At 39.5% G+C, this 22,649-nt stretch overlaps 2 protein-coding genes across 3 annotated transcripts in view; one reads left to right on the top strand and one right to left on the bottom strand.

Moving 5' to 3' along the window:
- ccdc34 (coiled-coil domain containing 34) overlaps positions 1 to 22,649 on the top strand; it is a 45,661-nt gene that overhangs the window by 2,657 nt on the left and 20,355 nt on the right. The gene's annotated exons all lie outside the window — the stretch shown is intronic.
- On the bottom strand, positions 1,213 to 20,649 carry slc15a5 (solute carrier family 15 member 5). The gene is made up of 9 exons (XM_057836210.1): positions 19,667 to 20,649; positions 15,246 to 15,468; positions 12,897 to 13,066; positions 11,029 to 11,249; positions 5,447 to 5,633; positions 5,076 to 5,264; positions 3,800 to 3,931; positions 2,503 to 2,611; positions 1,213 to 2,442 (listed from the first exon to the last, which is right to left on the bottom strand). The coding sequence occupies exons 1-9, from the start codon at positions 19,983 to 19,985 to the stop codon at positions 2,316 to 2,318; spliced, it is 1,677 nt and encodes a 558-aa protein (XP_057692193.1). The 5' UTR covers positions 19,986 to 20,649; the 3' UTR covers positions 1,213 to 2,315.

Raw genomic sequence — 22,649 nt, 5'->3', positions numbered from 1 at the left:
ATAAAGACACAAATCTACCTCCATAGAAAAATGGCTTTCAGCAATGTCTTTTTTGTATATGGCAAAATGGCTTTTGGCATATGGATTTTTTGGCATATGAAAGAACGGCTTTTGGCACGCGACAATTTTTTTGTTATGGGATTTTTTGTATGTAGCAAAATTGCTTTTGGGAAAATGGCAGTTTTTTTTGGTATATGGCAAAATGGCTTTTGGTATATTGCATTTTTTTGCATATGGCAAAATGGCTTTTGGCATATGGCAGTTTTTTGGTATATGGCAAAATGGCTTTCAGCACAGCTTTTTGCCACATAGCAAAAAAATGCCATAACAAAAAAAATGCCATATGCCAAAAGCCGTTTTTCCACATACCAAAGAAACTGCCATATACCAAAAGCCATTTTGCCACATACAAAAAACAATTCCATAACAAAAAAATTGTCGTATGCCAAAACCGTTTTTCCATATACTAAAGAAAATGCCATATGCCAAAAGACATTTTTGCCACATACAAAAAAAAAAACTGCCACATGCCGAAAGCCATTTTGCCACATATGAAAAAAATGCCATAACAAAAAAAATTGTCGTATGCCAAAAGCCGTTTTTCCATATACCGAAGAAACTGCCATATGCCAAAAGATATTTTGCCATTCAAAAAAAAAAAAAAAAAAAAAACGCCATTTGCCAAAAGCCATTTTGCCACTTACTAAAAAATGCTATAACAAAAAATTGTCGTATGCCAAAAGCCGTTTTTCCATATACCAAAGAAACTGCCATATGCCAAAAGCCATTTTTCCATATGCCCCCCAAAGAAATCCATATGCCATATATATTTTTAAAAAAACTAGTTTTCTTAGGTGTAAAAGGGAAAACGAGGGTTGGTCAAGTAAAAGTCAATGTGGAATTGGGGGGAAAAAAAAAGTTAATTAGCACTACAGACGTTTCTCATGAATTTTTAATGACCTCGTTTTTATATTTAAATAAGTGGGTGGATGAGGAGAAAAAACACTGAATTTAAGTTGTTGTTTTTTTTAAAACCTTAAATAGTGAGAGATGTGTTTTTACATTTTGATTTTTTCCTATTTTTGATGACATTCTTTCCCTTTTAGAAACAAGAAATTAAGTCTTAGAAGAAGAGCAAGAATTAGATTTTTTTTTCAAAACATTTTATTTGAACAAAATCAGATAAATCATTTATGATTTTCCGACAACCAGATTTCTTAGGTGTAAAAGGGAAAACAAGCGGGTGGATAAGGGAAGCGTAATGTGGTGGAATTAGAAGAAAACATCAAAATCAGTGCTAGAGATGTTTTACAGCTTACATTTTTTTCAGCAGGAGAACCGACTACCAGATTGCTTAGATGTAAAAGGGAAACAAGGGTTGATGAAGTAAAAAAACAATGTGACATGTTTTATTTATTTTTTTATAATTTGACAACGACTTGATTTCTTAGGCGGAAAAAGGAAAACAAGTGGGTGGGTGAGGGAAAAAAAGAATGTGGAATTAGAAGAAAACATTATAGACAGTGTTAGTAGAGATGTGCTTTTACATCTTTTCCGACTGCCAGATTTCTTAGGTGTAAATGGGAAAGCGATTGTTGATGAAGGAAAAAACAATGCTGAGTTCAGAAAAAAATGTTCCATCAGTTCTCAAGACATGTTTTTTTCCATACTTTTACAATGACTTGATTTCTTCGGCAGAAAAAGGAAAATAAGTGGGTGGATGAGGGAAAAAAGAATATGGAATTACAAGAAAACATCATAATCAGTGCATGATTGGTGCTTTTACAGCTTACGTTTTTTCAGCAGAGGAACCAACTACAAGATTGCTTAGATGTAAAAGGGAAACGATGATTGATGAAGGAAAAAAAACAATGTGACATGTTTTTTTCTTCATAATTTGACAACGACTTGATTTCTAAGGTGGAAAAAGGAAAACAAGCGGGTGGATGAGGGGAAAAAAGAATGTGGAATTTGAAAAACTATCAGTTCTCTTTTTATCATAATCAGTGCTAGAGACGTGTGTTTTTCAGCAGAAGAACCAACTACCAGATTTCTTAGATGTAAAAGGGAAACGAGGATTGATGAAGGGGAAACAAAACAATGTGGAGTTGGGAAAATAATCCTATTCAGTTTTAGAGACACCTTTTTATGTTTTTTTTTTTTTTTCATGATTTTACAGTGACTTGATTTCTAAGGTGGAAAAGGGAAAACAAGCATGTGGAGTATTTGAACATACAAAACTATCTTTAAGACAAATTGCCACAGCAGCAAGCAGCGCCAGCGCCACCAAGTGTCCCGGTGCCTTTTGAGTTCTGTCAAATGATGGAATCGCAGGAGTTGTCCATCGTGTCGTAGTAGCGCAGGCACGCTTTATACTGAAGAAGCTTTTCCGTTAGCGGACTTGCTGCTAGCGCTTTCCCACGCACGCTCAAATCCAAGTACCTTAGATAGGAAAGAATCCTTGAGAATTGGCCCTGTGACCGTTTGAGGAGACCGCTTTACCTGTGAGATATACTCCAATACGCCAAGGTGTTTATGGTCATCAGCGTCGCCATTAGGAAATAGAATCTCTCCAGGTTTCCATCATGGAGGACGCTCGGATAAAAGGAACCTTGAGAAAAAAAGGATAAAATAAATAAATAGATAAAAATAAATTACAAATATATATATATATATATATATATATATATATATATATTAGGGCTGTCAAAATTATCGCGTTAATGGGCGGTAATTAATTAATTTTTATAATTAATCACGTTAAAATATTTGACGCAATTAACGCACATGTCCCGCTCGAACAGATTAAAATGACAGCACAGTGCAATGCCCACTTGTTACTTGTGTTTTTTGGAGTTTTGTCACCCTCTGCTGACACTTGGGTGCGACTGATTTGATTAGTTTTAGCACCCATGAGCATTGTGTAATTAAGGACATCAACAATGGCGGGCTACTAGTTTATTTTTTGATTGAAAATTTTACAAATTTTATTAAAACGAAAACATTAAGAGGGGTTTTAATATAAAATTTCTATAACTTGTACTAACACTTATCTTTTAAGAACTACAAGTCTTTCTATCCATGGAACTCTTTAACAGAATGTTAATAATGTTAATACCATCTTGTTGATTTATTGTTATAATAAACAAATACAGTCCCTATGTACCGTATGTTGAATGTATATATCCATCTTGTGTCTTATCTTTCCATTCCAACAATAATTTACAGAAAAATATGGCATATTTTATAGATGGTTTGAATTGCGATTAATTAATTTTTAAGCTGTAATTAACTCGATTAAAAATTTTGATTTTTTAATTTCATTTGATATATATATACGTATGTATGCAAGTAAAATATAGATTAAAAATATATAAAAAATAAACATAAAAAATTAATTTAAATATAATAAAATTAAAATATGTAGATAAAATATTAAATGTATGTCTGTAAAATATAAATAAAAAATAAATGAATAAAACATTAAATAAAATGAAAATAAAAAATAAATACAAATAATTGAATAAAAAAATTATAATTAAAAAAAAAAAAATATATATATATATATATACATTATGTATATAAAATAATATAAAAACAAATAAATATGTGTATAAAATATCAAATGTATATAGATAAAAAAAAATGGATTTTTTTTTTTTTTTTTAATAATAATAATAATAAAAAAATGAATAATTTAAAAAACAATATATTAAAAAAATATATTATAAGGAATGAGTCAGACGTTACACCGTTGTTCAAAACATTCAAATTTATTGCTGCGATGAGTTTAGTTTACCTCCGGACAGGAAGTAAGCGAGCTGAATGCAAATGGCGCCGAGGAAGCAGCCTCCACCGTAGGACAGCGTCAGAAAGTGGAGGGAGATTCCTCGAATGTGTCCTGGGCTCAGTTGGAAAGAAATGAGGGAACCTGCCCAAAGAATGACAAAATTCCAGAATCATGCAAGTTTTACATTTGCTACAAAGCGAGCTCAATGCTAACCTAGCAAAACCACTTTTCCTTGTGTCCGTTGTGTCTGTTTTGGAATTTATCGGCGGTATTGCTACAACTTACGTTTGCGAGCGCAAACTTGACTTCCTGTTTGAAGCACTAAGCTTTTATTTTGAAGAGAACACCGTGGAATTCTGTGTTTTTAAATTGATATGAACACTAACTTCAGTTAGCGTGATGTCATTCATGATTTCATCTTATGGCGGGAACGCTAGAGCTAGTTTTTTGGGTCGGTTCTGGGTGACTTCCTGTTGTTTTTGAGTCAATTCCTATTGAATTGGTTTCATTTTTGGGTCACTTCCTCTTGTTTTCGTGCATATCTGAGTCACTTCCTATTTATTTAGGTGACTTCCTATTGGTTTTAGGTCATTTTCAGGTCATTGCTTATTCATGTTGCTTCACTTTCTGTTGATCTTTGGCCGATTCTAGGTCACTTCCTGTCGATTTTGGGGATTTTGAGTCACTGCCTGTTGGTCTTGAGTTACTTCCTATGATTTTGTGTCATTTTCAGGCACTTCATTTTGACTTTGTGGCATTTCTGAGTGTCTTGATATAGATTTTGGGTCACTTCCTTTTCATTTTAGTTCATGTTTGTGTCACTTTCTGTTGATTTCGGGTCACTACATTTTGATTTTGGGGCATTTTTAATTTTGCGTCATTTTTAGGTCACTTCCTGTTGATGTTAAGGTACTTCCTATTGATTTTCGGTCATTTTCCAGTCCCTGTTTTTTTTTGGGTCACTTTTGGTTTTGGGTCTTTTCCTGTTTATCTTAGGTCAACTATGGGTCACTTCCTGTTCATCTTGGGCCACCTCCTGTTGATTTTGGGTGACTCCATTTTGATTTTGGTGCGTTTTCAAGTTATTTACTGTTGATCTCAAGTCACCTCTTATTGATTTTTGGGTCACTTCCTGTTGTTTTTCATTCATTTACATTGGACTAAACTTGTTATGGCCCCCAAATAACACTCTAGAGTTGATTAAAAAAATCATAGTATATCAATGAGTATTCTGACAAAACAAAACATTGAGACAGCTAGCTCAACAGGCTTTTCCATCACTCACACGCGGGCGTGACCAGAGCCTCCGCCAGCCCGAGGAGGACGTACTGCGGCGCCAGCTGGAAACAGGGCATGGAGGACACCTGCAGAACCTTCCCCGATAGCGTCTGCTCCACCAGGGGGAAACCCTTCCTTCGCAGTTCCGTCAAAGCCGCCGCCAGGACGGACAGCGCCGCGCACGCGTGTCCCAGAGCTGTAAGGGGAGGATTAGATAGGGCGGGCCCGTCAAACGGGGCCTGCAGTGCCAACGCGAGACGCTTCATTTCAAGAGAGGACAAGGGAGGACAACAGAGGCAGGACAAACAAAGAGAGGACATATTTAGATGAAGCTGCGGGTGAGGTCGCTACGGAGGAACGCCAAGGAGAAACGCTCACTGATGACTCTGGCGGGGGCCAGCGGGGTTCGGGACGCCGACAAGGAGAAGCTGTTGACGCACTCTATTAGCGGCGCCAGCACTAGCAGAGGCAGGATGCTGATCACGTTCATGGTGCCGATGGGCAGCAGGACGTCGCTCAGGTGAAGGTTGGAGTTCATCGTCTGCAAGTAGTAACCGGAAGGGATCTGCGCGCAAAACGTCTTAATCAGTAAATTCAGGCGCTCTATTACTCTCATTGAAGTACAGTGGTACCTCTACATACGAATTTAATTCGTTCCAGGACCTTGTTTGTAAGTCGAAATGGTCGTATGTCGAGCAGGATTTTCCCATAGGAATACATTATAATTCCATTAATTCGTTCCAAAGCCTAAAAACATACACTAAATTCTTAATAAATACTGCTGGCACTGTTACAAATGGCAATTAAACATAGAAAAACAAATAAGTTATAAATAAATAATTCAGAATAATATAAGAAGAAGAAGAAGAATTAATAATTATTCCTGAAAATAATGTAACGAATCGGATTCTAATATGGCGGACACTTTTTACTGTCCCTGAACGCACCGCGAAGGTGACGTCTCCAGTGAGATAGGTCGGTGCGGTAGAGATAATACTTTCGTTTTCCTGAGAGCAGTCAACTGCTTAAGACAATGAGCGTTTTGTGTTGGATAAGTTCTTAAATAAATGATAAAAACGTGACAAAGCTGGCGATTTCCTTGGCAATGTTACCACAATAATAATTGTCACCTTAACTTATAAATAGTGGCGAACGGTGGTCATAAGAGGATCATGGAGCTGTATTGTTGAGCCAGTTCAGGGACGCGCACCCCAAGCTCATATTTTTCTATAACTTGCATCTTCATTTCAAAGGTAAGCATCACTTTTTTCCTTGTTTCTCCAACTGTATCAACTTTTTTTGAAAACTGTGTTGATTTCTCACATAAGAAAATCCACCGTGGGTTCGTTTGCAGTGCTGTCATGTCGTCGTATTTCGAGCAACTCGTCGGATGTAGAAACAAATGGCGGCTCAAATTTTACGTCGGATGTCGGAAAGATCGTGTGTCGAAGTGATCGTATGTAGAGGTACCACTGTACTATGAATTAAAAAAAAAAAAATACATACAACTTTAAAGCGTTAATAGAGTTGATTTCATTCATTTTTAATCGAACAAATCAAGAAGTGGTGACCCCATAATGCCCCAAAACCAACAGTAAGAGACCCAAATATGAACCCAAATCAACAGGAAATGACCTAGAATACCCCAAAATCAGCAAGAAGTGACCCCGAAATGCACCCGAGATAAACAGAAAGTGACCGGAAAATGCCCCAAAATCAATGGTAAGTGACATCAACAGAAGTGACCCGGAAATGAGCCTTCATCAACAGAAGGTGAACTTCAATGCCTCAAGAGCAATAGGAAGTTACCCCAAAATGTCCCCAAATCAACAGGAAGTTACCCAATATTAACAGGAAGTGGCCCGGAATACCCAAAAAATAAGTGGGAAGAGAGCCAATATCAATAGTGAATGAAAATGACCCAAAATCAACAGGAAGTGAACAAAAAAATTACGCCGAGTCAACAGAAAGTGACCCAAAAATGCCCCCAAATCAGGAAGTGACCCAATACCAACGGGAAGTGACCCAGAATGGCCCAAAATCAGTGGGAAGTGAGACAATATAAATAGAAAGTGACCTAAAATGACCCAAGATCAACCGAAGGTAAACTAAAAATGCCCCCAAATCAACAGGAAGTGGCATACAATGCACTAAAATCAGTGGGAAGTGAGCCAATATAAAAAGAAAGTGACCTAATATGACCCAAAATCAGTGGCAAGTGAGCCAGTATGAATAAAAAAGTGATCTGAAATGACCCCAAACCAACAGGAAGTGACCTAAAATGCACCCAAATCAGTGTGAAGTTAGCCAATATATATAGAAAGTGACCCAAAATGACCCAATATCAACAGGGAGTGACCCAAAAATTTGCCAAAATCAATAGGAAGTGACTCCCAAATCAACAGGAAGTGACACGATATCAACAGGAAGTGGCATACAATACCCTAAAATCAGTGGGAAGTGAGCCAATATAAAAAGAAAGTGACCTAAAATGACCGAAATCTACAGGAAGTGACATTGAAATGTCCCCAAATCAACAGGAAGTGACCTAATATCAACAGGAAGTGACGTAGAATGCCCCAAAATCAGTGGGAAGTGAGCCAATATAAATAGAAAGTGACCTAAAATGACCCAAGATCAACCGAAAGTGTACCAAGAATGACCCAAAATCGACAGGAAGTGACCTAAAATACCCCAAAATCAGTGGCAAGTGAGCCAGTATGAATAAAAAAGTGATCTGAAATGACCCCAAACCAACAGGAAGTGACCTAAAATGCACCCAAATCAGTGTGAAGTTAGCCAATATATATAGAAAGTTACCCAAAATGACCCAAAATCAACAGGGAGTGACCCAAAATTCCCCCAAATCAACAGGAAATGACCCAATGTAACAAGAAAGTGACCTAAAATGACCCAAAATCTACAGGAGGTGACATTGAAATGTCCCCAAATCAACAGGAAGTGACCTAATATCAACAGGAAGTGATGTAGAATGCCCCAAAATCAGCGGGAAGTGAGCCAATATCATAGAAGGTGACGCCAAATGACCAAAAAATCAACAGAAAATGTACCAAAAATGACTTCAAATCTACAGGAAGTGACATTGAAAAACGTCCCCAAATCAACAGGAAATGACCCAATACCAACGGGAAGTGACCCAGAATGGGCCAAAATCAGTGGGAAGTGAGACAATATAAATAGAAAGTGACCTAAAATGACCAAAAGTCCAACAGGAAATGAACCAAAAATGAGCCAAAATCAATAGGAAGTGACTCCCAAATCAACAGGAAGTGACACAATATCAACAGGAAGTGGCATACAATACCCTAAAATCAGTGGGAAGTGAGCCAATATAAAAAGAAAGTGACCTAAAATGACCCAAAATCTACAGGAAGTGACATTGAAATGTCCCCAAATCAACAGGAAGTGACCTAATATCAACAGGAAGTGACGTAGAATGCCCCAAAATCAGTGGGAAGTGAGCCAATATAAATAGAAAGTGACCTAAAATGACCCAAGATCAACCGAAAGTGTACCAAGAATGACCCAAAAGCAACAGGAAGTGACCTAAAATACCCCAAAATCAGTGGCAAGTGGATCTGAAATAACCCCAAACCAACAGGAAGTGACCTAAAATGCATCCAAATCAGTGAAAAGTTAGCCAATATATATAGAAAGTTACCCAAAATGACCCAAAATCAACAGGGAGTGACCCAAAATTCCCCCAAATCAACAGGAAATGACCCAATGTAACAAGAAAGTGACCTAAAATGACCCAAAATCTACAGGAGGTGACATTGAAATGTCCCCAAATCAACAGGAAGTGACCTAATATCAACAGGAAGTGATGTAGAATGCCCCAAAATCAGTGGGAAGTGAGCAAATATAATAGAAAGTGACGCCAAATGACCAAAAAATCAACAGAAAATGTACCAAAAATGACCCAAAATCTACAGGAAGTGACTTTGAAAAACGTCCCCAAATTAACAGGAAATGACCCAATACCAACGGGAAGTGACCCAGAATGGGCCAAAATCAGTGGGAAGTGAGACAATATAAATAGAAAGTGACCTAAAATGACCAAAAGTCCAACAGGAAATGAACCAAAAATGAGCCAAAATCAATAGGAAGTGACTCCCAAATCAACAGGAAGTGACACAATATCAACAGGAAGTGGCATACAATACCCTAAAATCAGTGGGAAGTGAGCCAATATAAAAAGAAAGTGACCTAAAATGACCCAGAATCTACAGGAAGTGACATTGAAATGTCCCCAGATCAACAGGAAGTGACCTAATATCAACAGGAAGTGACGTAGAATGCCCCAAAATCAGTGGGAAGTGAGCTAATATAAATAGAAAGTGACCTAAAATGACCCAAGATCAACCGAAAGTGTACCAAGAATGAACCAAAATCGACAGGAAGTGACCTAAAATTCCCCAAAATCAGTGGCAAGTGAGCCAGTATGAATAAAAAAGTGATCTGAAATGACCCCAAACCAACAGGAAGTGACCTAAAATGCACCCAAATCAGTGTGAAGTTAGCCAATATAAATAGAAAGTGACCCAAAATGACCCAATATTAACAGGATGTGACCCAAAAATGACCCCAAATCAATAGGAAGTGACCCGGTATCAACAGGAAGAGACCTACAATACCCCAAAGTCAATAGAAAATGAGCCAATATGAATAGAAAGGGACCCAAAATGACCCCAAATCAACAGGAAGTGACTTAAATTGACCCCAGAAACAACAGGAAGTGACCCAAAAACAACATGAAATGACCCAAGTCAATAGGAAGTGACCTAATAACAACAGGAAGTGACATAGAATGCTCATAAATGAATGGAAAGTGAGCCAATATTAATTAAAGTGACACAAATGACACAAAATCAACAGAAAGTGACCCGAAAAGGCCCCCAAATCAACATGAAGTGACTTAAATTGACCCCAAAACAACAGGAAGTGACCCAAAAATGACCCAAAATCAACAGGAAGTGACACAATATCAACAGAAGGTGGCATACAATGCCCTAAAATCAGGAGGAAGTGAGCCAATATTAAAATAAAGTGACCTAAAATTACCCAAACTCTACAGGAAGTGACATTGAAATGTCCCTAAATCAACAGGAAGTGACCTAATATCAACAGGAAGTGATGTAGAATGCCCCAAAATCAGTGGGAAGTGACCCAATATAAAGTGACCCTAAATGACCAAAAATCAACAGAAAGTGTACCTAAAATGGCCCAAAATCGACAGGAAGTGACCCAATATCAACAGGAAGTGACCAAAAATACCCCAAAATCAGTGGCAAGTGAGCCAATATGGAAAGAAAAGTGATCTAAAATGACCCCAAATCAACAGGAAATGACCTAAAATGCACCCAAATCAGTGTGAGGTTAGCCAATACATATAGAAGGTGACCCAAAATGACCCAAACTCTACAGGAAGTGACATTGAAATGCCCCCAAATCAATAGGAAGTGACCCAATATCAACAGGAAGTGACCTACAATACTCCAAAGTCAATGGAAAATGAGCCAATATGAATAGAAAGTGACCCAAAATGACCCAAAATCAACAGGAAGTGACTTAAATTGACCCCAGAAACAACAGGAAGTGACCCGAAAACAACATGAAATGACCCAAAAATGACCCAAGTCAATAGGAAGTGACCCAATGACACCAGAAAGTGACCTAGAATGCTCATAAATTAATGGAAAGTGAGCCAATATTAATAAAAGTGACACAAATGACACCAAATCAACAGAAAGTGTCTCAAAAATGCCCCCAAATCAACATGAAGTGACTTAAATTGACCCCAAAACAACAGGAAGTGACCCAAAATCAACAGGAAGTGACACAATATCAACAGGAAGTGACTTGGATTGCCCCCAAATCAACAGGAAGTGACAGAAAATCAACAGGGAGTGCAGTTAAGAAACTGGTGCGTGACTCGCCTGAGTGACGCAAGCTCTGTATATCAGCTGGAGTCCGTAAAGAGGGAAGAGCTTGGCCAAAACTTTGACGTTCTCCACGTGAGTCTCGCTGTAGCGCCCCCCGTTGTTCTCCTTGGCCCGGTCCAGCCAGGACGTCACGTCGCCGCTCAGGTGGCGGTAGTGAAGGCAACACATCTTCAGCGAGTTCAAAAAAACGCCCAGCGTGGTCAGGAGCGAACCGCCTTGGCGACAAAACGAGAGCTGATTTGTAGCTTCGTGCTAATATACAATAGAAGATGTACTTCAAGCACTAACAAAAAATTAGCATCATGCAGTGGTATTTCATGTTGTTGTTTTTTTTTTTCCAATGATTGAATAGTTGGTGTTTGCGAGTATTTTTTGGAGGGTGCTTGAGTACCAAAAACAAAGAACATAACATATAAAATACATAGATTAAAAAAAAAAAAAAAAAATATATATATATATATATATATATATATATATTTACGTAGATTTTTTAAATACTATAATAATTATAATTATTAATAATAATACATTGGTAAAAATTCTTCTTTTGAGTTTCTTAATAGTATTTTTTTCTTAAATTATTTCCTAAAAATATCAATGAAAAGTAAATAACGCCATCCTTTGAATACATTTTTAATAATTATTTTCTTTTTTATGAAATTAAAAAAAACAACAGTGAAGGGGGAAAATTCAAATGTTTATTTGAATTTCTATTCTTTTTTTTATTATAATGAAAAAAACTACTTGATACAGTAAAACGTAATTTTTTAAGAAAATTGAAAAACAATGAAGAAAAAAAAAAAGCAAATTTTTTATTTATTTGAATTTTGTTTTCATTCATTTAAAAAAATAATAATAAAAAAATATTTTTTTAAATATACTGAAAAATTTATTTGATTTATTTATTAGGTAAATAATTGAAAAAAAAAACATAACATATGAAATACATAGATCAAAAAATATATATATACATAGATTTTTTAAAATAATATAATAATTATAATTATTAATAATAATAAATAGGTAAAAAATCTTGTTTTGAGCTTCTTCATAGTATTTTTTTAAAAATTATTTCCTAAAAATATCAATGAAAAGTAAATAACACCATCTTTTGAATACATTTTTGATAATTATTTTCTTTTTTATGAAATAAAAAAAAAACAGCAGTGAAGGGGGAAAATTCAAATATGTATTTGAATTTCTATTCTTTTATTATAATGAAAAAACTAGTTGATACAATAAAATTTTTTTTTAAGAAAATTAAAAAACAATGAAGAAAAAAAAATTTAAATTTTGTTTTAATTCATTAAAAAAATAATAAAATATTTTTTAAGATATATTGAAAATTTTATTTGATTTATTTATTAGGTAAATTATTGAAGAAAAACAATGCATAAATTAATACCATTTTTTAAATTTGAATTCTGATTTAATTCAATTTTTAAAAAATAATATAGACAATAAAAATAATAAATAATACTTTTAAAAATGTTTTTACATTTTATTTCCATTATTATTATTTTTTAAATAAGAAAAACAATCAAGGAAAAAAGGAAAAATGTTTTAATCTATTTTTAATTCTATTTAGTTCATTTTTTTTCAAAATAACAGTAAAAAAAATAATAATATGAATACATTTATATATTTTTATAAATTATTTATTATGAAAATTGGAGAGAAAAAAAACTCAAATCAAAATTTTAATTTATTCTAATTTCGATTTAATTTTTAAAATAATAATAATAAAAATAATAATTTTAAAAAATATATTTTTACATTTTATTTTGTTTATTATTTTTTCTTTTTGAATGAAATAAACCAAGTAAAAAAATTGGACATAAAAATAAATTGCGTTTTGTTACCTTTCTTGGGTTTGTAGGTGAGTTTGTTGCGCATCATATGTATTGCGATGAGCGCTAACAACGCTGACGTGAATGGGATTAGGAAAGCCAGATTTTTGGCCACGGATTGCTGGATATAAGCGATACCCAGAAACACCACAGTGGAATTCAGGTTCACCAACCAATAGAACCTAAACAGTCAAAAAGAAACACTACTTAATGCTGCAGTTAGCTAGCATCCCTCCAACTTCAACTTCCAACTTCATGTACAATGGCTTTTTTCAAGGTATTGACAGAAGAAATGTAGCTGGGGGTCGGACCGCCAAAGCACCTGCCTTTGGCTGCCGCCCAACTCCCTTCGCACTCGACTCCTTTGGCCGAACCCATGGGAAGGGGGACCCACGTTGCCTTTCAGGCTGAGCCTGGCTGGGCCCCAAGGTGGTCGTTGCCTGTCATGGCGGCAATCCCCGAAGCCACTGGTGGACACGAGCGGTACGGGATGCCGTCAAGCTGAAGAAAGAGTCCTACTGGGCCTTTTTAGCCTGCGGGACTTCAGAGGTGGAGAGAATAATTCAAAGACCTCCACAATTCCACCGACACGCCTTCCTCTGAAGAAGCAGAGTCTGTGGACTCTGAGGTGGGCTCTCCGATCTGTGGGGTCGAAGTCACTGAGGTGGTTGGAAAGCTCCTAGGAGGCAAGGCCTCGGGGGTGGATGATATCTGCCCGGAGTTCCTAAAGGCTCCGGATGTTGTGGGGCTTTTAATGGTTGACACGGCTTTACAACATCGCGTGGACATTGGGGTCAGTGCCTCTGGATTGGCGGACCAGGGTGGTGGTCCCCCTTTTTAAGGAGGGGGACAGTAGGGGTGTGTTCCAATTATAGAGGGATCACACTCCTCAGCCTCCCTGGTAAAGTCTATTCCGGGTTTCTTCAGAGGAGGGTCTGTTAGGAAGTCGAATCCCGGATTCAGGAGGAGCAGTGTGGTTTTTGTCCCTGCTGTGGACCAGCTTTACACCCTCTGCAGGGTCCTCGAGGGTGCGTAGGAGTTTGCCCGACCATTCTACATGTGATTTGTGGATTTGGGGAAGGCGTTAGACCGTGTCTCTCGGGGAGTCCTGTGGGGGATGCTTCGGGAGTACGGGTTACCGAGCCCCCTGGTAAGAGCTGTTCGGTCGATGTACAACTGGTGCCAGAGTTTTTAGTCCGCATTGCCGGCAGGCAGTAAGTCAGATTTGTTCCCAGTGAGGGTTGGACTCAAGGTTGCCATTTGTTACAGATTCTGTTCATAACTTTTATGGACATCATTTCTTGGCACAGCCAACGCGTTTAGGGGGTCCGGTTTGGTGGCCTCAGCATTGCATCTCTGCTTTTTGCAGATGATGTGGTGCTGTTGACTTCATCAAGCCGCGATCTCCAACTCTCACTGGAGCGGTTCGCAGCAGAGTCTGAAGCGGTCGGGATGAAGATAAGCTCCTCCAAATCCGTGACTGTGGTCCTTAGTCGGAAAAGGGTGGCGTACCCTCTCCGGGTTGGAGATGAGATCCTGCCCCAAGTGGAGGAGTTCAAGGGGTTTTGTTCATGAGTGAGGGTAGGAGAGAGAGCTGGAGATCGGCAGGCGGATCGGGGCAGCGTCTGCAGTGATATGGACTCTGTACCGGTCTGTTGTGGTGAAGAGGGAGCTGAACCAAAAGATGAAGCTCTCGATTTACCGGTCGATCTACGATCCTCTCCTATACAGTGGGGAGAACAAGTATTTGATACACTGCCAATGGGTTTTCCCCTTGACTGTGTATCAAATATTGTTCTCCCCACTGTATGGTCATGATCTGTGGGTTGAGACCGGAAGAACAAGATCTCGGATACAAGCGGCCGAAATGAGTTCCCTCCGCAGGGTGTCTGGGCTCTCCCTTAGAGATAGGGTGAGGAGCTCGGTGATCCAGGAGGGACTCGGGGTCGAGCAGCTACTCCTCGATCAAGCAGCTACTCCTCCACATTGGGAGGAGCCAGCTGAGGTGGCTTGCGCATGTGGTTCAGGTGCCTCCTGGACCCCTCCCTGGAGAGGTGTTCCATGCGTGTCCCACCGGCGGGAGGGCCCGGGGACGACCCAGGACACGCTGCAGAGACTGTGTCTCTCAGCTGGTTTGGGAACGCCTTGGGATCCCGCCGGAGGAGCTGGTTGAAGTGGCTGGTGAGAGGGAAGTCTGGGCTTCCCTGCTAAGGCTGCTGCCCCCGTAACCCGACCTCGGATTAAGCGGAAGAAGGATGGATGGATAACAAAAAAAATTCAGTCAATCAATCAGGAGGTCTTTTTCCTTCAATGGCAACCTGTGCGTTAAATCTAAATTTCGGCTTGTTTTGGGGTACTTACCAGTTGAAGAAGCCCAATAGCTGGTACTGATTGTAGCTCTGCAGGCTGTACGCTCCCAAAGGACAGAGGATGGCCCGGATGCCGCCGATGCCCAGCGCGACGGCCAGAAGGCCCGTGTAGAACAGAACCTGTTGCTCTTGAGGTTCTAACTTGTGACTCATGTGGTGAGTGTCGATGTAGAAGTCTTCGAAAGGGAAGGCGACAACCGGTAACATGGCCGTACCTGTCCACAAATGCAACGCCGGTGGGTGCAGTATGATTGAATGTTCAGTTATTAGCTGTCAAGCCTCCCACTACAACTGGATTAGACGCCCAGCGCTGTCACTTACAGCCACTGAGTAAATAGGAGCTTTGACATTGATAAGATAATCTTGGGTTGAGAAATACGATAGTTACGGCTTTGTTTTTATGTTAATACATTGAATTTAATGGGAATGTTGCCCCTACCAACATGTCCGCCCTGAGGTCAAATAAAGGACTTTTTATGTTTTTGCTGTGAATTGAAATGAGTTTATCACTAGTGGACATCCAATCCAATCCATTTGAAGCAGGAGGGCTGCGTTCGTTGATTCGCTGCCAACTTTCCCACTTCAAATGAATTGGACATCCAGCGCCGTCAGTGGCAGCCAATAAGTGAGTCACTTCCTGTTCATTTGATGTAATCCTAGGTCACTTGCGATTGATTTTGGATCACTTCCGGTCTATTTTGGGTTACTTCCTATTGCTTTTGAGCAATCCTGGGTCACTTCCTGTCTATTTTGGACAATCCTTCGGGTCACTTGCTATTAATGTTGGATCACTTCCTTTGATTTTTGGAAATCATAGGTCTCTTCCTGTTGATACTGGATGATTTCCTGTCTATTTCGGGCAATCCTGGGTCACTTCCTGTTGATTTTGGGTAACTTCCTGTTTCTTTTGGGCAATCCTTGGGGCACTCAGTTAATTTTGGCTCACCTTCTGTTGATTTTGGGCAATTCTGGGTCACTTCCTGTTGAGTTTGGATTCCTTGCTGTTGCTTTTGGGCAACCCTGGATCACTTCCTGTTAATTTTGGATCACTACCTGTTGATTTTGGGCAAATCGGGGTCACTTCCTGTCAATTTTGGATCGCTTCCTGTTGATTTTAGGCAATCCTGGGTTGGTTCCTGGCGATTTTGGGCAATCCTTGGGTCACTTCCTGTTAATTGTGGATCACTTCCTGTTGATTTTGGGCAATCCTTGGGTCACTTTCTGTTAATTTTGGATCACTTCCTGTGATTTTAGGCAATCCTGAATCACTTCCTGTTGATTTTGGGCAATCCTTGGGTCACTCCCTGTTAATTTTGGATCACTTCCTGTGATTTTAGGCAATCCCGAGTGACTTCCTGTTGATTTTAGGCAATCCTGGGTCACTGCCTGTTGACTTTTGGCAATCCTTGGGTCACTTCTAGTTAATGTTGGATTACTTCCTGTTGCTATTAAGCAATCCTGGGTTACTTCATGCTGATTTTGGGCAATTCTGGATCACTTTCTGTTGATTTTGGGCAATCCTTGGGTCACTCCCTGTTAATTTTGGATCACTTCCTGTTGATTTTGGGTTATCCTGGATCCCTTCCTGTTAACTTTGGCCAATCATGAGTCACTTCCTGTCTATTTTGGGCAGCCATTGAGTCACTTCCTGTTAATTTTGGATCACTTCCTGTTGCTTTTGGGCAACACTGCGTCACTTCCTGTTGACTTTGGGAAATCGTTGGGTCACTTCCTGCTTATTTTGGATCAGTTCCTGTTGATTTTGGCAATCCTGGGTCACTTTCTGTTGATTTTGGGTTACTTCCTGTAGATTTTGGGCAATACTTGGGTCACTTTCTGTTGATTTGGGATTACTTGATGTTGCTTTTGTGTAATCCTGGGTCACTTCCTGTCTATTTTGGGGAAGGGAATCCTTCAGTTCCTGTTAATTTTGGATCATTCCTGTTGATTTTGGATTACTTGCTGTTGCTTTCGGGCAATCCTGGGTCACTTCCTGTTGATTTTGGCCAATCCTGGGTCACTTCCTGTTGATTTTTGGCAATCCTTGGGTCACTTCTAGTTAATTTTGGATTACTTCCTGTTGCTATTAAGTAATCCTGGGTTACTTCCTGCTGATTTTGGGCAATTCTGGATCTCTTTCTGTTGATTTTGGGCAATCCTTGGGCCACTCCCTGTTCATTTTGGATCACTTCTTGTTGATTTTGGGTTATCCTGGGTCCCTTCCTGTTAACTGTGGGCAATCAATGGTCGCTTCCTGTCTATTTTGGGCAGCCATTCGTCAACTTCCTATTAATTTTGGGTCACTTCCTGTTGCTTTTGGGCAACACTGCACCACTTCCTGTTGACTTTGGGAAATCATTGGGTCACTTCCTATTAATTTTGAATCACTTCCTGTTGATTTTGGCAATCCTGGGTCACTTTCTGTTGATTTTGGGTTACTTCCTGTAGATTTTGGGCAATACTTGGGTCACTTCCTGTTGATTTGGGATCACTTGCTGTTGCTTTTGGGTAACCCTGGGTCACTTCCTGTCTATTTTGGGGAATCTATCAGTTCCTGTTGATTTTGGATTACTCGCTGTTGCTTTCGGGCAATTCTAGATCAATTCCTGTTGATTTTGGGCAATCCTGGTTCACTTCCTGTTGATTTTGGGCCACTCCCTGTGTCACTTGCTGTTGATCTTCAATTTGAAAGTAGGGCTGCAGCTATCGAATATTTTAGTAATCGAGTAATTGACTGAAAATTCTATCGATTAATCGAGTAATCGGATAAAACAAATATATTTTTAGGTGAAGAGAAATTATAAATATACATGAGAAAACAAGACATTTCATCTAATCTTGAACCATTTTCAGTCAATCAATGTCTTTATTTTTGATGTATATTGTTGAAAACAGCCAACAATTGCATCTCAGATGTAACTAAAATAAAAAAAAGACTAATTCACTGCTTTCACTCAAAAAACTTTTAGATCTTATTTAAAAAAAAAAAAAAAAAAAATATATATATATCTATCTTACCTAAAAATGCCATTACGCTTGATAACACACATCACTTTAAAGTTAGGATTTTTTACCCACGTGTTTCAATTGAATTTCTATTTGTGTCAAGCCATTTTTAAGTTCTAGTGAAGTTTTAAGTTAGTCTAAACTGTAAGTCCTGATAGGATTTTGAGTTTTTGCAGTGTTCAAAATAAATGTATGATACAGGCTGTATTGGAGCACATTAGGGACCAGTGCTACTTGGTGTTTTATCCAGCAATGACTACTGAGCTAAAATTGATAGTTAGCATTATTGAGTTTTTATTTTACACCCTCATCACTCCACAACGCTATATTATGTTAAAGCCTGTATGTAAGACACGTTAGCCACGCATCGACAGTGGTCATAATTAATAGAAACCTAGCCCTCCGCAGGGCTAACGTTACGTGAGCTTGTGACAGTAACGTTAATCTTATTTATTAGCGCTTAGCGCTCTTTATTAGCGCTTAGCGTTCTACTGCTTTAAGATGGCGGCTGTTTACTAACGCTGCCCAGACGCGGCCGAGTCTGTCATCATGCATCTAGTTCAACATACATGTGATCTCGATGAGACTCATCAGACGCTACCTACCAACGTAGCATCGTGCGGGCTACTATTTAGCAATGTTGGCGTCGTTTGTAGCGGCTGTCTGTTGCAGTAAGTTTTTTTTTCTTTTTTTTTTTCTTCTTCTTCTAGCACGTGACATCAGCGCGTTGTCCCGCATTAAAAGTAGTCCGAGCAAAACGTGATGCTTAGAGCTGTCAAAATAAACAATTACTCGAGGTGAATAAAATTACTCGCATCAGTTTTTAAACTCGAGTTACTCGAGTTGCTCGAGTATTCGTTTCAGCTCTAAACTAAAGTACGAATGCATTAAAAACATTAGCCCTCCAAAAAAAACTTAGCTTACGTTGGTCTTAACAGGGAGCAGTTGGATTCAGCCATGTGAAATGAGGCAGACCAGAGTGCCCACCCTAATCAATAAACTAAATGTCAACACTTTCAAAATAAAACATTACAACGCCACTTTAATTAAACGAATACTCGAGGCAACAAAATTTAATTCGAATATTTTTTTCTAATCGAATACTCAAGTTAATCGATTAATTGTTGCAGCACAAGACTCGTCGTAAACGCATCGACTTTGATCGGAACGTTGCCCCCACCAACATGGCTATGTTGAGGCCATGTTGGTAGGGGCGATGAAAGGTCTTTTCATGCTCCTGCCATTAATTAAAACAGTCATTCGCTGTCAGCCCTCCCACTTCAAATGGATTGGACGTCAATTATCAATGGCAGCCAAAGAGTTATGCAGTGTCCCGCAGTTTGGCACCTATGACAGTCAATGACGTAAAGCGACAGTAAATTTCAAGCGGAAGAATTTTTTTCTTACCGAAAAAATGAAGCAGGGCGCACAAGTAGAGCACTTTAGTCCTTCCGAGGCAGGTTTCCGCAAACCACCCGACCAGAACGGGGGTTAACGTGCTAGCTCCGATGAAGCACAAATTGACCGTGGCGGCTAGGTAATTGTCGTAGCCCAGCTTGACGGTGCAGAAGAGAATCATGTTGCAGACGATGCCGAAAAAAGTGAACCTTTCGCACAGCTCCACCAACAGAACACAAACGACCACTTGGAGCTTCTTGCGCCTCCCGGGTAAACGTCTCCGGTCCGGGCGAGGCTTCTCGGAGCGCCGCTCGGTGCTGGCAGACATCCCTCGTGGGATGGATGTTGTCTGTGAAATTGCAGAGCTCCGACTGTGAAAAGGCTTTCTAGAAGTGCACGTGCCGCTCGCTGCCGAGACTCCCTTTTTATCAGCTTAGCGATTAAACGTGCGGGACGACTCATCTAACACCTCATTAGAAACAATTTAGGGAGTAGACAACAAATACTTTTGAGATTTGCAACGTGACACATTTGTTTAGTCCTATCTTTCCATTTGACTCATTGGTTGATGGTGCTCGATGTCCAATTCGTTTGAAGAGGGAGGACTGGCTAGCTACGTTCGTTCACTGGCAGTCTCCCGCTTTAAATGGATTGGACGTCAACTAGTAATGAATTGATTTCAATTCATGGCAGAAGCATTAAAAGACCTTCATTTGCCCCTACCAAAATGACCTCAGGGCGGCCATGTTGGTAGGGGCAACGTTCCCATCAAAGTCAACGCATTGTGGTTCAAATTCATTCAAAACAATACTCAAAATCAACAGGAGGTTACCCAGGATTGACCAAAGCCAACAGGAAATAATCCAAAATCTAACAGGATGTGACCCCAGGATTGCCCAAAATCGACAGGAAGTGATCCAAAATCAACAGGAAGTGACCCAAGGATTGCCCAAAATCAACAGGAAGTGACTCAAAATCAACAGAAAGTGACCCGGGATTGCTCAAAATCAACAGGAAGTGACCCAGGATTGACCAAGATATCAACAGGATGTGAACAAAAATAATCCGGAAGTCACCCAAGTATTGACCAAAATCAACAGGAAGTAACACAGGATTGCCCAAAATCAACAGGAAGTTATTCAAAATCAACAGGAATTGATTTCTTAATCAACAGGAAGTGACCCAGGATCGCCCCAAAAACAACAGGAAGTGATTCAAAATCAACAGGAGGTGACCCGGGATTGCTCAAAACCAACAGGAAGTGACCCAGGATTGCCCAAAGGCAACAGGAAATAATCCAAAATCAACAGGAAATGACCCAGGATTGACCAAAATCAACAGGATGTGAACAAAAATCATCAGGAAGTCATCCAAGTATTGATCAAAATCAACAGCAAATAACACAGGATTGCCCAAAATCAACAGGAAGTTATTCAAAATCAACAGGAAGTGACCCAGGTTTGCCCAAAATCAACAGGATCGGCCAAGGATTGCCCATAGGCAACAGGAAGTAATCCAAAATCAACAGGAAGTGACCCACGATTGCCCAAAATCAACAGGAAGTGATTTCTTAATCAACAGGAAGTGACCCAGGATTGCCCCAAAAACAACTGGAAGTTATTCAAAATAGACAGGAGGTGACCCAGGATTGCTCAAAACCAACAGGAAGTGACCCAGGATTGCCCAAAGGCAACAGGAAATAATCCAAAATCAAAAGGAAATTACCCAGGATTGACCAAAGTCAACAAGATGGGAACAAAAATCATCAGGAAGTCACCCAAGTATTGCTCAAAATCAACAGGAAGTAACACAGGGTTGCCCAAAATCAACAGGAAGTTATTCAAAATCAACAGGAAGTGACCCAGGTTTGCCCAAAAAACAACAGGCTCGGCCCAGGATTGTCCATAGGCAACAGGAAGTAATCCAAAATCAACAGCAAGTGACCCAGGATTGCCCAAAATCAACAGGAAGTGATTTCTTAATCAACAGGAAGTGACCCAGGATTGCCCCAAGAACAACAGGAAGTGATTCAAAATCAACAGGAGCTGACCTGGGATTGCTCAAAAGCAACAGGAAAGAGTCCAAAAGTGAGCCAGGTATTGCCCAAAATCAACAGGAAGTTGACCAAAATCAACAAGTGTTGAACCAGGATTGCCCAAAATCAACAGGAAGTGATTTCTAAATCAACAGGAAGTGACCAAGGCTAGCCCAAAGGCAACAGGAAGAAATCCAAAATCAACAGGGAGTGACCCAGGTATTGCCCAAAATCAACAGGAAGTGGACCAAAATCAGCAGGTGTCGACCCAGGATTGCCCAGAATCAACAGGAAGTGACCCAAGTACTGCCCAAAATCAACAGGAAGTGAACCAGCCTCTTGCTTCGAATGGATAGGACATCTACCATCACTAAGCTCATTTCAATTCCCAGCTGAAGCATTAAAAGACCTTCATTTGCCCCTACCAAAATGGCCTCAGGTCGGCCATGTTTGTTGTGGCAGCAAAAGAACGCTTCGTGCCTCCCGCTTCAAATGGATTGGACGTACATTAGTGATAAACTCATTTCAATTCAGAGCAGAAACACGAAAAGACCTGACATCGCCTCTACCAACATGGGCGGCCATGTTGGTAGGGGCGACTTCCCCATTAAAGTAAATGCATTGACATTAAAATGATGTACTAACTAAACTGATTTCAATTCACAGCAGAAGCATTAAAAGACCGTTATTTACCCCTACCAAATAGGCCTCAGGGCAGCCATGTTGGTAGGGGCAACATTCCCCATTAATTCAATGCATTAAGATAAAAAAAAAAAAACGTAACAATACTATTCCTCAACCGAAGATTCTTTTATTAATGTCAAAGCATCTGCTATTTACTCAGTGGCTGCCATTGACGGCCCCAGACGTCCAATTCATTTGGAGTGGGAGGGCTGGCAGTGGGCAACATTTGCAATTGCAGCAAATATAGCAACAAACATGTAGTGTTAATTTACT

Source organism: Corythoichthys intestinalis, chromosome 5 (assembly GCF_030265065.1).
Source record: "Corythoichthys intestinalis isolate RoL2023-P3 chromosome 5, ASM3026506v1, whole genome shotgun sequence".
NCBI classification, from domain to species: domain Eukaryota; kingdom Metazoa; phylum Chordata; class Actinopteri; order Syngnathiformes; family Syngnathidae; genus Corythoichthys; species Corythoichthys intestinalis.
Note: the sequence above shows the minus strand (reverse complement) of the source record. Positions and strands in the feature narration are given on the sequence as shown.